The 14708-nt window shown below is 39.6% G+C and overlaps 1 protein-coding gene across 1 annotated transcript in view; it reads left to right on the plus strand.

Moving 5' to 3' along the window:
- Positions 1 to 1808: 1808 nt before the first annotated feature.
- The window catches only part of arhgap20 (Rho GTPase activating protein 20), a 71089-nt gene continuing 58189 nt past the window's right edge, over positions 1809 to 14708 (plus strand). Inside the window, exon 1 of the mRNA XM_080902622.1 lies at positions 1809 to 2184. Coding sequence (XP_080758748.1) covers positions 2068 to 2184 — 117 coding nt within the window. The 5' untranslated portion in view covers positions 1809 to 2067. The remainder of the gene's footprint in view (positions 2185 to 14708) is intronic.

A 14708-nucleotide genomic window follows, 5' to 3' on the forward strand; every position in this document is an offset into this window, starting at 1 on the left:
AAGACAAAAATGAGTGGAAAGCCTGTTATGGAGACTGAATGTAGCCTCATCTCACAGTGACAAACTGCTGATGAACATCCACAGCAAACATTGACTGAGTTGATTCATTTCTACTGCTGACTGAAAGGACTGTAACACAAACCCTGTCCTCAACTTTTAATGCTGTGAACTTTCTGACTGTTTCAACATTTTTTTCTTTGCCAAAACAAAACAACAACAACAACAACAATAACAAAAAAACCCAAAAACGGACCGAGTGACAAATCTAGAGCTTTTGGAACAAACCTTTGCTGCTTAGCAGATTAGTCAGTTTATGCTGTTACACAGATGGGTGCTGTTCACTGTGGGAGAAAAAAGAAAAAAAGCCATTTTGTGCAGACCTGCCTTAGTTTGCAGGTCTTTTGGTCGCTCTTTCTCTCTCTGTGTGTGGATGAGTTTGTGGGTGAAACTAACAACTCTCTTCTCAGTGTAGTCGTGGTCCAGCGAGGACCCAGGCACACAAACTGTTTTTTATCTCCAGTCAGTGGCAGCGTTTAAACCTGGCTCTCATCTCCGCTTGTTGTCAGGGTGTTAACCTACCAAACATGGTAGCGTAGCGTGGGTAACCTTGCAGTTTTGATTAATGATATGTTAAACTGCCTGCTCTGTATTTGCGTACCTGTATTTACCTCTCCGTTTCCTCCTTCATAGAGATTCCTGTTTGGTGTGCTGTTGGAGTACTTACGCCTAAACCTCTGTAGAGCCTGTAATGTTTCTAGGAAGGCTTCGTGGTTTATTGAGCCAACTTAAAGACAGTTTTCTGGCACAAAAGTGACTCTCTGCTTACCTGCCTGGATTAGACTCACAATCTATGTTGGTTGAGAGGAAGTTATGTTCAGAGTTTCGGTTTAAAATAGTAAAAAATGCTTCTGCTGGGAGAACACATTTTATATGTGCAACTTGTTAAGCCCCACCCACAGTTTTATATATATGTATATATGTATATGTACGTAGCACAACGGTTCTCTGCGTTATTAAACATGTGAGTGCTCTCTATTTAAATACATGAGTGTGTGTACAGCATCCCTCCATACAAGGCTTAAATATCTCTTTATAATGGTGCCTATTATCACTTCAGCATAGTGTATTTGAATAGCACAGTCTGCTGTGGCAGCAGAGGGTAGAGGTTAAGAACACCAGTGTGCGGTCTGTCTGTGGGAAGAGCAGTGGGTGACACTGACACACACCCATTCAGACAGACAGAAACACACACATATGAAGCACGGTTTATTTGATCCTTTGCCTTAGTTTGTTTGCTATCTTTGGTTCTCACACTCTTCTTTTTGTTTTTGTCATTTTGCTACTTAAACTGTCTTTGACAGGTTGTTCTGATAAGCCTCAGGACCAATAAAGAGGCTTATGATGATCTGCTACCCCCTCTTCTCTCCCTTCTCTTGCTGACCCCTAAACCTTGGAATCATAGAGATTAGGAGGCAGTGGAAATTAGTCCTATTTAAAAAGAAAACAAGGATGTGTCAATTACACTTCCTTGTCTGCACACCAGTGGTGTTTTTCCTTCTTTTCCACCACTGGTGACAGTTTGGATGACACTATCAGTCTTCTTTATGACCCCCAGTCATCTTTTTCTTCTATCATTCTCCTCCTTTTGCCCTCAGCCCCTCCTCCCGTTTGGCCCTTTCCACCTGACTAGCCAATGGCACCAGACGGACTAGTCTGGGTATGGAATGAACGGCCAAAAGGAGGGGTGGGAATGACTGACCAGGCAGGACCAAACACCCTGCCCGCCAGACAGACAAGTAGAGAGCCTGAGAGTAGTGGGTTGAAACTTAGTTTAAGAAAATTTGGCTTTTCTTATTATTTAATGGGCATTTTGTAATTACAGCTTGTCTTCTTGTTAGTATATCTCAGTGGATCTACATGCATGCTGCAGGGGTGGAGACTGAGACTTGTGAGAAAGACCGCAGGACAAAGAATAAAACGGAAGACACAAATATTAAAGTTTAAGGAGGAGGAAAATTAAGGGTCGACGTCGGTTTAGCTGGTTCACTCTGTCAGCAGAGATGCACAATGCCAGCAGGAGCACAGAGGTTTACTGACATGGAGATGTTAGTGGGGATGGAGGATGAGCAGGTTGACACTACAAGGAGCAGGGCTGGGAGCTGTGTGGAGTTTCACAGTATCAAGGTAAGTTTTCCTTTTGCTTTCAAGCTCTCTGGGATCAACAGCCTTTCCAGAAAATTGTATTTGTAGATTATGATGACACTGCGAAAATAACACACCACAGTGGGTAATGCATATTTTGTGTTTGGGAATTTCACAGGTCTTGTCACAGGAATAAATAAGAATGTTTTACCTGTTTTCACCTTTGGAGAATCAGTGCTGAGGAGGACTGAATCTATTCTAACAGCCCAACACACTAAAACCCTTTGATCAGTCTGTATGTTTGCTGCAGGTGTAGTGGGGGAACACATGCCGAAAACTTCTCCAAAAGTGTTTTGTTTCATAACCATGTGTTTTAATGCAGATTTGAATCTCTGCAGCTCAGTAAAGTACACACAACATTTTCAGTCTTTAGAAGGATGTTTGGTCGTTATTGCAGCTACTTCTCTTTGCCTCTGTTAAAGCCAGCAGACCAGAACAGATCTGTATATGATTGGAAAGAGGTGAGCGGTTTGGGGAGGGTCTGGAACATGTTGCCAGATTCTTTGTCAGTAAATGCAGCCGAACATGACATACATATATATATATATATATATATATATATATATATATATATATATATATATATATATATATATATATATATATATGTATATATATATGTATATATATATATATATATATGTGTGTGTGTGTGTGTATGTATATATATATATATATATATATATATATGTATATGTATGTATATATATATATATATATATATATGTGTATGTGTGTATATATATGTGTATGTGTGTATATATATATATATATATATATATATATATATATATATATATATATATATATATATATATATATATATATATACACACACACACATATATATGTGTGTAAATATATTTGCACAGCTCTACACTGCATTAATGGCCTCAAAGTCTTACAGCAGCTGGTAAAACAGTAAATTCAGTTTTTATTTAATGGCACCTTTTGACACTTTAAGATTTCTCTGCAGCTTACATCTAAACAACTTTCTATTTTAAGGAAGGTCAATAAAATTTAGATTTAATATAGCAAGCTGAAAAAGTTTAAGCTAAAAAGAGTTAAAATAAAGACTTTTGTACACCAAGGACACTTACCATTTACATGTTTTTACTCTCAAAATACGAGATGCCTGATTTAGTTTGAAGGATGTTTTTGGCAATACTGAACTTGACTCATCCCAAGATGTCAACTACCACAGTTCTTCCCAATTCCATCATGTGAAATGTAAATCTCTCTTATTTAGACAGAAAAATGTTCTGGATGTTGAAAGCCTGGCAGTACTGAAAGCTACAAGCACATTTTAAACATTTTTAGTTTCACCTTTATTTACAGTTTAGGCACTAAACCTGTTTGGATTTGGATAAACATCATGGTTTGAAAAAAAATATTGGGTTATAAAATCAAGAAAAAATTTTTTTCTTGCAAGCCATGACATCTTTTAGCTGCAGTCCAGTGAAATCAGCTGATATCAATCTATGTCTCAGATAGGCACATCTGCATTAAGCTGTTTTAGCTTGCCCACTGTTGCGCCAATCCATGTCAATTCAAGCTTCTCCTTCTAGCTCTGTCTCTGACTTAATCAGTGTCAGCAATCCATTTTCTTCCAGTTATCTAATTCAGACCGTATCCCAGATGCCATAGGACAAGAAGTAAGGTACCTCCTGGAAGCTGGAGTACCCAGAGAGAACCCAAGCCGAGAATTTGCAAAGAAAGATTCCCGACTGGATTCAAACCCAGGACCTTTTTGCTGTGACAACAATGCTGACCAGTGCACCACCTCACCATTTGTCTGTGACATGTCTGTAGTTAATAATGCCTCTCTTCAGTGTTTGGCTTTTCATGTATGCACATGTTAGAGTAGGGAGTTCCCAGAACCACAGCATAATGCCAAATGCAAATTAGAGACAACACAGATGCCAAAGCACATCTGCATACATTTGAAACACCAGCACCTTTTTAAACAAAAACTACAGTCTTTGACACCCTGGAAATGATAACAGGCTGGAACATACGGAGAGCCTGAATAACCACGGTGAGGTCTGCTTTAGATCAGCTCTGGCAGAAATTAGTCAGGCTTCTAACTTTGCTGCATTTGTCAGTCTTAATCCTTTTGGAAAGAAACAATGACTATGTATATATGTTACCCTTTTAGTACTGCATTTAAATGTCATTTATGACTCCACCTTACCTTTGATAAATTGCACACATGGAACACATCTAAACCTGAATCCTGGCTGAAACCCTGCAAGCTTTCTCAAGGATTACTAATATTGTACTATAACTTAATGTAGCACTATCCAGGTGTCATTCGCTGGCCTCAGCCCTGTCCTCACTGACTCAACAGCAGGTCTGCTGCACACCTAGGAATCTCTCTCATTCTATTACCGTGCAGTAAATAAACTTGCAATTTAAGAAGGGTCACGTGGATAGCATTGAAACACAGCAATGAAACGTTGCACAGGAAGCCTGCCTTTTTCATTCTTATTTCTTCCTTTATTTTACTGTGCTGTAAAAAAAAAGTTACATTTACCATTGTTATGCTGGTTGCCCTTAATTTCTAACTGTGTTGTGTTCACAGACACACACACACACACACACACACACACACACACACACACACACACACACACACACACACACACACACACACACACACACACACACACTCATTTGCGTGTATGGGATTACAGCAGTGTAAATGTGAGTTAGTGTGTACAGTAGAAGGTCAGGTGGCATCACGTGAGGCCCACAGACTGGGCAGACACAGAGGAATGCTGTTTTTGTGTGTTGTGAGACCACCTGCTCTTTGTTCAGAAACCTGGCTGAGAGGAGTCCTATTGTATCCCCCTACAGATAATAGAGCTGGTTTTAGCAGCTCAACTTTTATATATATATGGATTATGTATGGGTTTGATTTTACAAATGCAAAATGAGATAAATTAGCATAGTGTAGCCTAATGTAAAGTCGTCACATTTCGGGCCAATAAGAATTGAACAGAAACTTTGTGTTTGAATGATCTCTGTAAGCACTGGGAACACAAACATCAGGACTCATTAATTATTATGTGCATAGAAATGTTCTTAATTTGCGTGTATAACAAGTGCTCAGACACAAACATTTTCTTCTGACACTATTTTCTGTATGTCATTCTGAGTGAGATAAAAGTAAGATAAAAAGCAAAATAATATGTTGAACCCCCCCCTCCGCCAAAAGTTCAAAAGTAATTGGACAATTCACTGAAAGCAGTTGCATGGTCGGTTGAAACCTGCTTTCTTGATATTCTGGGACAAATGAAGCAGACATAAAATCTGAAACTTATTCAAAGTGCTGAACTGTAACACATAGCTTTCCACTGTAATTTGAAATATTCGGCCCAAAGAGATTTCAGAGTAGGTGAGCAAGGCCATCATTGGGTTACATCATGGTTACAAAAAAACAACTTCACAGTAGAGCTGGGCGATAGAACGATAACGATATGTATCGCGATAGACCTCGCCGCTCTTGTCCTCTTAAAAAAAAAAAAAAAAAAAAGGTCAGCCAATCTAAATTAAGTAGCGCAGAGCCGAACCAATCACAGCCGCAGCGTCACGTCGCGTGACTTGTTACGTACAGCACAAGTGCCAAGCCGCACGTGTGTTTGTTTGGGAAGCAGCCAGCGGGTAATGGAGGAAATGAGTGTGCCGACTAGAAAAATCAACCGAGCGTGACCGAAGAGAAAACAGATGATGGTTCCAATGCCAGACAGATTGTCGAACGGAAGAGCCATAGAAGTTCCGTAGTGTGAAGGTATTTCGGCTATTTCAAGTCTGACAAAAAACAGAGTAGCGTGCACTGTAAATTGTGCCGAAAGCAAGTCTGGAAATACAATAAACTGGTGCATACGTCACACTGTGCGCCACGTTATTGTTTCGGTGAAATGAATTTCTACAATACTGTTACTGTTAATTCTACTCTCTGCAGTGTTTAAATGCTTACATATACACAAAGTTACTGTCCCTCCACACATACGACTCGGTTCTGCTTCTATGCCCCAGCTTTGTTTACTTTTTCCCACCGAGGCTTCTAGACTTCTGATTGGCCAACATTTCTGCACGGTTAGGAATCTAGCGCCACCTGCTGCTTTGGCATGTTCATAGCAGCGTTTTCCTTCATTTCTGCCTTTATGTGTGGACGGGATTATTTTTTTAAAACGAAAACGGAAAATCTCCGTTTTCAAAAATACCCGTGTACGTGTGGACGTAGCCTCAGTCTCTGACTGGAAGCGCTAATTCATCATTCGGCTTTTGTCAGACTAAAGTAACTGTTAAAACTGTTTGAAAAGCTCAGCTATACAACAAGGAGAGATTGAGAATTTCCTTTTAGTTCTCAGTTTATTTGATATTGACAAAAGTTAGTCAGTTTTGTCTGTTCTTCTGTAAAACAAACTAAGATTTATTTTTAGAATTAATATTTTGTTTCTAAGTGGAATTGACAATTTAGTAGTCTGTTTCGTTTGTTCTGTTTTGAAACTTAAACGCTTTAGCGGCTGCCTTTTGTGTAGTTTGCAATATTTGCCTTTATTTATCTGAAAAAGTCTCATGTTCCTTAAGTACATCTACCCTGTTGAACTTATTATGGGAAATAAATATTTAAATAAAAACAAGCTGCTGATTATTTCACATTTTACTTGTGAGCAACAACACATTTAAATCTTACAAATATAGTTATTTGGCTTATATCGTGATAGATATCGTTATCGCCTGAAATGAAAAAAACATATCGTGATATGAAAAAATCTCATATCGCCCAGCTCTACTTCACAGCAAGTGAAGAACACTCTCGAAGTGGTAGTCTGATCATTGTCTACAACATGAGATCAGTGGAAATACAGATTTTACAATATTTTACCTTTATCTTTTCTAATATAGTAAATAAAAGCATCAATAATAGCCATGAACGTTAATCTAGTAACTCTGATGCAATTGAACTTTAAAATAACATTTGACAGTAATTCTACCAAAACAGAAACAAAGCCCAACAAATTGGCAGCTTTTTCAGTGAAACAGAGCACACTAATGGTCTTTAAGCTGCATTAAACCTGCTGAAGTTATTGGACAAACATCCCTAAGTGATACAGCCCATTGGTAAGAAATGAGGCTTAAAGCATGACAGGCCATCAGTTTCAGGGTTATTTTATATATTTAGCCAATGTGTAAAATCAGCTGTGTTAAATATTGATGTCTTATGTAAGTAAATATTGCTTTAATTTGCTTAGCATTTAATAAATGTATGTATATTTGCATTTTCTGTGAAATCTGGGCTTCGTTATTGGTAAGAAAACATTGGTTTATCCCAGACTTATGGGTTTAGAATTTGTGTATCTTCACAATGTGTGGATGCTCATTGCCCAACAGTGTACTACAGTGCCAGCCCAGTGAAAACTAAACTGTACAGTATTATATAATGATTAAAAAAGTGCAACATGCTGCAACAAAAACCCCACATGAGCCCTGAGCTGTTATAATAAATCATTCTTTACAGATGTAGTAGAATATAATAGAGTGTAATACCTTATGGCTAAAGGGCCATGCAACAGCATGAGAGTTTATGGGATATTGTTTACTTTACATCAACTTCATAGACAGGATTTTTAGATTATAAAGTATACAGGTGATTACCAACTGTCGTAATGCATGGAAAAAGTGCTTTGGGCTGGTGGGTGCTTAAAAGCTTCCTTCATATACTGCAAGTCACATAAACTTTATATTGCAGGGAACAGTTTTATGAACAATGTTACTCAGTTTTAATTCTGTCTTTTAGTACAATGTGAAAAAATAATTAGTGTGCTTTTGAAACTTACATCAGCTGTACAAACCATTACAGTAAATATCCAGTCTGCAGTTTGTCAAATCTTATGTTATTACAAGTGAACACAGTGTCGAGTTTTTAAATCAGCCACTCACAGAGCATTTAGCGTCCAACAATGAAGTAATACTGAAAAAAAAGGAGCACAGGCTTAATGTTCACGATGATGGATGACACAGCTTAGGCGCGTTTTTAAGAGGCTCGTTGTAACATTGCACGGCAATTACTGAGCGAACGGTTTCCTGCGCATTTGACGAAATACAAGAAAAAAAAAAAACTAAAACATGCATTCAAAACAAAAAAGTTTGAAAGAAGGGAGCGTATACGTGATTTGCAGATAAGGAGCTAAAGTTTGCAAACACGCAGTCCTTCCAGCGGGAGGTTAAATACATTTTCCAAAATACGCTTCGAAACATCAACACGTTTGCTCTGGTAGAGGAGGAAAGCCATGAGCAAAGCTGCGTGATGCAGAGGCCAGGGGGCGATCTGTTTGTGTTCAACACAGCCCGCTCATACCATGAGTGAGCTGTCTGATGCTACATCAGTTATGCAGGCATCAGCATGCGCACACGCATACACACATACAGTGAGTTTGAAGTTCAGTAGCCATGAAGTCCAGTGTATTATTAAAGTTATCTCTTGACTCTTCCAGGTATATCATTACTGCCCTTAAGTCATAACAAATCAGGCCTTACTGATGCACTGTATATGCATTTAGACGTGTATGGTGCCTGTGTATATGTTCAGTCCTGAGTGTCCATGTGAGGATTCAGGGGGAGTTAGCAATCATAGTATATGAAAATATCTAATTTCTCTTGAGTGAATAAGTCCAACATCTAAGTGTTTTTCTGTGTGTGGTTTATTTGTGAAGACTCATCTGAATTTAAGGCCTTGGAAGTGAGTGAGGGCATTTATGGAAAGTTATTGGTTTGTCCTCAGTGAGGAGCAGACCTTCAAATGGTTGGTTGATAGTTGAGATTTTTTTTGAGCTTGGAATCACCCCGGGGATGCATCTCATCTGTATTACTGATTTACTCATAATTTTACTGAATCTTCCATCAGTAATATTTTTTTCATGAAGCAGATAGCTGATTCTGGGACACTTCTGACAGGTGCTGTGTTGTGCCTGGGGGAATCACAAGTACCATCTTGTGTAGCCATGACAAGGCAGCATGTTTTAATGCTTTGTTTCTTGTTCTGTTTAATCTCAAAAAGCCCCTAAAAACAGTCAATGATCACTGTCGGCCTCTCTCGGTTTTTATTACCGCTGATCATTTTAAAGCTCAGTTTTTAAAACCTTATGATGCAACTACAGCCCAACCCATGCAGCAGTATATTAATGACTAACCTCATATTATGAATGGATGGATTATCTCAGTTGTTCTCCTGACTGAAGTTTGGTCCATTTACAGCATCCTGCCATGCGATTGCATTTGTCCCTAACCTTCGGGAACCCTCAAGTTAACTTTTATCGAGTGGAAAAAGTTAGCGTTCATCCTCCAGTTTCACTGTTTATATTATGCTAACTTAGCTGTGTTGCTAGCGATCACGTAGCAGATCAGCAGCTAGCCAAACCTCAGTAACTCTACAAAAGTCACTGCTGTTTAGTTTTCTGTCTTTATTTATGTCGGAAGTGATAGCAGAGCTGTACGTCTTAACTTTTTTCAGAAATGCCTCAGTCAGAACATGGTATATTATATTTATATGGAAACTAGTGAGCTAACTCCCTGCTAATGTCTAACTCCGTTAAATTTCATAAATTTGATTTTCATGGATGCTTGTATTTTAAACTTAATTGTTACACCTGGTAGAGCAGCGACATTGATCATTTTATTTTAGACATTTTTTTTTAAACTCTCAGTGATGCTGCAGTGATTGTGTGACTTAGGGACCTGCAGCAGAGTTTAGGCCCAGGCACAGCTAATGACGTCAGACTTAGGCTACGTCCACACGTACCTAGGTATTTTTGAAAACGCAGATTTTTCTATGCGTTTGCACCTTTCGTCCACACGTAAACGGCGTTTTTGGTCACTGAAAACGCAGATCTTTAAAAACTCCGGCCAGGGTGGATATTTTTGAAAACTCCGTTTTTGCATTTACGTGTGGACGAGAAAAACGCAGAAAACGCAGCGTCAAAGGTGTGCGCCTTTTTTGACGTCACACTATGCGCCACGTTATTGTTTCGGTGAAATGAATTTCTACAATACTGTTACTGTTAATTGTACTCTCTGCAGTGTTTAAATGCTTACATATACACACACAGTTACTGTCCCTCCACACATACGACTCGGTTCTGCTTCTATGCCCCAGCTTTGTTTACTATTTGCCACCAAGGCTTCTAGACTTCTGATTGGCCAACATTTCTACACGGTTAGGAATATATCGCCACCTGTTGCTTTGGCATGTTCATAGCAGCGTTTTCCTTCATTTCTGCCTTTATGTGTGGACGGGATTATTTTTTAAAACGAAAACGGAAAATCTCCGTTTTCAAAAATACCCGTGTACGTGTGGACGTAGCCTTAAAGACCGGATAGGAATTATTATGGGGCAAACAGAAGTATTTATTAAGGTGGGAGTAAGTGGCTTGAAAATGAAATAAGTTTAGAAGGAATAGTAATACAAATATATATTCCTCTAGTTTTCTTATTTTGCAAGAGAATCTTCCCAGAGTCTTCTAGAGAGCAAGCAAACTTAGAAAAATAGAGTGGTGCTGGTGGACTAGTTTTGGCATTTTAATAATGGATTGCATTTATATAGTGCTTTTCGGGACCCCTCAAAGCGCTTTACAATACCACTATTCATTCACTCTCACATTCACACACTGGTGAAGGCAAGCTACAGTTGTAGCCACAGCTGCCTTGGGGTAGACTGACAGAGGCGAGGCTGCCATATCGCACCACCAGCCCCTCTGGCCATCACCAGTAGGCGGTAGGTGAAATGTCTTGCCCAACCGAGACGGTCCGAGCCGGGGCTCGAACCGGCAACCTTCCGATTACAAGACAAACACCCAACTCTTGAGCCACGATCGCCCCTAGCATGTTTAGCTGAAAAGAGTAAAGAAAATACAAGTAACTGCACCAACTGATATATGAGCGCAGTATTTCTGTGAAGTGACCCACACATGCTTAACAACTTGAGCTAAATGTGTTAGAACAAAACTGCAAAAAGAGACATGCAAATTTCAGACTTTAGACAGTGTGTTTAAAATGAAAGAAAAAAGCCTTTAAGACCTTCCATGTGCTAGACTGCTGTACACCGTGACCTTTTGAGAACTCAGCTCTCTGAAGACCTGAGACGTGAGAACAATAACATTCAAGTGTCAAAACAAAACAGGGTCAGGAAGGCAAACGTTGTTACCAAAGACCTGAGACTAGACAAGAGTCTGTCCTAAAAGCATACATTTAACTGAAGAGGCTGATCTTTGACTTGCAGAGAAGATTTTTGAATCGATTTACTTATGACTTGACTTGGATCTAATATTGTGAGCGCTAATGTTGTGATGTAGTGTTTGAGACTCTGAGGCATTCAACAGAGGAAGCATTTCAGATCCAAGGAGTTGCCTGATTTCTTTTCAAGCCTCACCTGATCATGGGGGTCCATTATGGCTTGGTGAGGCCTCCTTATACGCCATCATCAGGCCTTTGCTTCTCTAAAAGCAGCAAGAATATGCGACTGAACGTCAGCTTGCATTACCTCCTGTTAGCTTCAGAAAGTCGGCATGACACTGAAGGTTGTGAAGTCTGAAACGTCATGGTGGTAGCAGGAGGCATTAGGCTAGACGCACATAGGGGGAGGGTGGATTATGTCTCACCGACCCTGCATTCCGAGGTTAGAGAGCAGAGAGAGGAGGGGGGGAGAAGGTGACGGGTAATGGGGACCAGGGCGGAAAGAAAAGAAGCCGTCGGTAATTAAAGAGGGAGGAAAAGAGACGGAAGATGAAAGGTAGAAAGGAGAGGATCCAAGGAGAAAGGGAATAAAGTTTTTGATGAAATGGCACCTCGTAGGTCTTGGCAGCTACTCGAAAAACTTTTACAGCTACAGTGAACGAGGCAGCTCCCTCTGCTGAATGCACCGAGAATAAACTGACAAAAATAGACGCACTGTGCCTTTAGTCGCCAGAAAATGACCCCCTGTCACCAGGTCATGTGGTCTGTGGCTGCAGGATGGCAACAAGTATCTAGTGTGAAATCCAGAGAGAATACGCAGAACTTTGAACCTTTCTATAATGTGAATAAAAGTGTAAACACAGCGCATTAGTTGCAAATAAGGTGATTCTAGACAAAGATTCTAATGTACTCATGCTTTGATATAAATATTAGTGCAGCTTTTACTTAGTTTTCTGATAATGGTTACCTTATCTGAGACCTTGTCTACAGGGCATCCTACATGCTTGCAGTGCCACAGTCTTTTCTAAAGATTTTCTCTATTTCTATTAAAAAAGAAATAAAGAAAAAAAATGATAGAAAAGTCCACAACGTGTTGGCAAAAACAGACCATCCATTAGCCTCAGTATCGTGAATCAGTAGGCACTGTTACTGTTTCTGTGATGTCAGATAGCAGACATGTTTAATAGCATGCACTTTTAGATACAAGCATCTTCCGCTGTGACATGAAGCGTCTGCAGTGTGAAGATATTTAACCAATAAAAACCTTGAAAGCAGAAAGCAGGGGGATGACAGCTTTTGCTGTGTCCGGGGCTGCTGAGGACATAAATGAACTTAAATAATAACAATAATTTGCATGCATGTTAATAATAACATGCATCGGCCATCAACCTTCAAATGCAAAAGCTGCTAGTTCAGTAACAACATGCTCCTGAAGGGACTGAATAATAGACTTGAATTCATCTATCAAATATAGTGGCTAACCCTGAAACTCTTCTTAGAGTCCGAGGTATGACAGGACCAACACTTCAGCACTAAAAAGCTTTTAAAATGACAAAGAAGCTAAGGAAGGAGAAGTGAAGAATCAATGTGTGCATGGAAACAACTCAGCAGTCATTGCATTTCTATAGCAACCATCAAACACAGCTTTCCCTCGATCTGCTGATAGAAAGCCTCGGAGCTTCTCCAGATGGTTTCCAGAGCATTAAAGGAGATAAAAGCCTAGACTGGGCTTTTTTTTTTGTTGCTTTGTTGTTTTAGTGTGTGCACAAATGTGTATGTTTGTGCACGTACAAGTGGTTTGCTCTCCCAAGCCATCCATCAAGCAATTTGGTCATTATGTTGGCTTATTATTATGGGTTTCTGAGGGTGACCTAGTGCAAAATATGCACGGGTCTGTCCGCACACTTATTGCACACGCTGCAAACACTCAGAAAAGACAGAAAGGCTAACAGAGATACAGATGGGAAAGAGTTGTATAGAGAAAAAAACACAGCTAGCAGGAAGGAAACGTGGACAGGCTGACAAAAACAAAGAGAAAAAAAGAAGAAAAGAAAACAATCTGTGATTCATCAGCACGTCAGCTGATTGGTGGATTATAAAGGGAAAAGAAACTGAAAAAAAAAACTAAGAGTGGATTGATATATATATACTGCACGCAAGAAAATGTGGTAGAAACATTTTAGGTCAGCTTTCCGCTAATTATTTCCTTGGTGCTCTATACAAGTGCACAGACTTTGATGCAGGGGCACTGTAACCATGTCAAACTCGCATGTGTTGTGATTGCAATATGTAAAGGTAAAACAGTCTCAGCTGCTCTGTAGTGTTTAGTCTGCTTTAATTGCCATAAAGCTTTTTGGTTTCTGTTAAAGTTGTACAAGCTTCATAATGATTACAGTGTGCTGAAATGGTGACTTCCAAACTTTCAACCTCCTAGAAGTTTATGATAAGTAAAATACAAATACTGTATTTGGAACAAGGCTATTATGACTCTGGCTGCATGTTTTTGTTGGATTCCGGCTCTAATTAGGTTGTTTTCTCCTCTCATTTACGTCTCTGACCTCATGAATCTTAAAAAGTTAAATGCGGGCCAAAACTCTGCACTTGCTCAACATTTTGAAACTTCAGCAAATTACAGTGCAAAGATGAGACATGCATAAAGCTTCCTGTGTTACTTGCTCGATGAGAGCCGGTGTTTTAACCAGCAATCGTCACCGTGCCTTTTAAATCTTATCCGATACTTTCTAGGTGAAGATCAGACAGATAGCCACGCTCTGCGAAACGCCACAGCCCTGACAGCTCTTGGCACTGTGGGTGAGTAGAGAGCAGCGGCGGCTGATATGAGTTTGGGTCACGGTTTGCGGTTGCTGCAGCAGATAAATCGTGGTTAATTGTTTTAGTGACAGGAAGGCATCTTTTCTTTTGCAGAAAGATGCCCTGCAATGCAGCTGCAAGAAGGGAATAACGGGAATAAAGCAGCAAATGCATTGCACTTATCTTTGTTGTGGGCAAGATGTCAGAGGCAGTGCAGATTAACATGTTGAAAAGCAGAACTGAGGTCAAACTGGACTTGAAATCAATTATTTTTTGATCCCAAACTGACTTAAAAATATAGAAATCATATATAACTCTCTCAGTTACTCAGTTTGACGTAGTTTGACGAAAGCTGTGCATTCACGTCTGCACACATCTATTCTGTATGCCCATTTATCAATACTTCAATCTCATCTCCAGAACGCAATCTGCTACTTCGCTCATATGCATTTCAGCTA

This window comes from Rhamphochromis sp. 'chilingali' (assembly GCF_963969265.1).
Source record: "Rhamphochromis sp. 'chilingali' genome assembly, chromosome: 14".
Lineage (NCBI taxonomy): Eukaryota > Metazoa > Chordata > Actinopteri > Cichliformes > Cichlidae > Rhamphochromis > Rhamphochromis sp. 'chilingali'.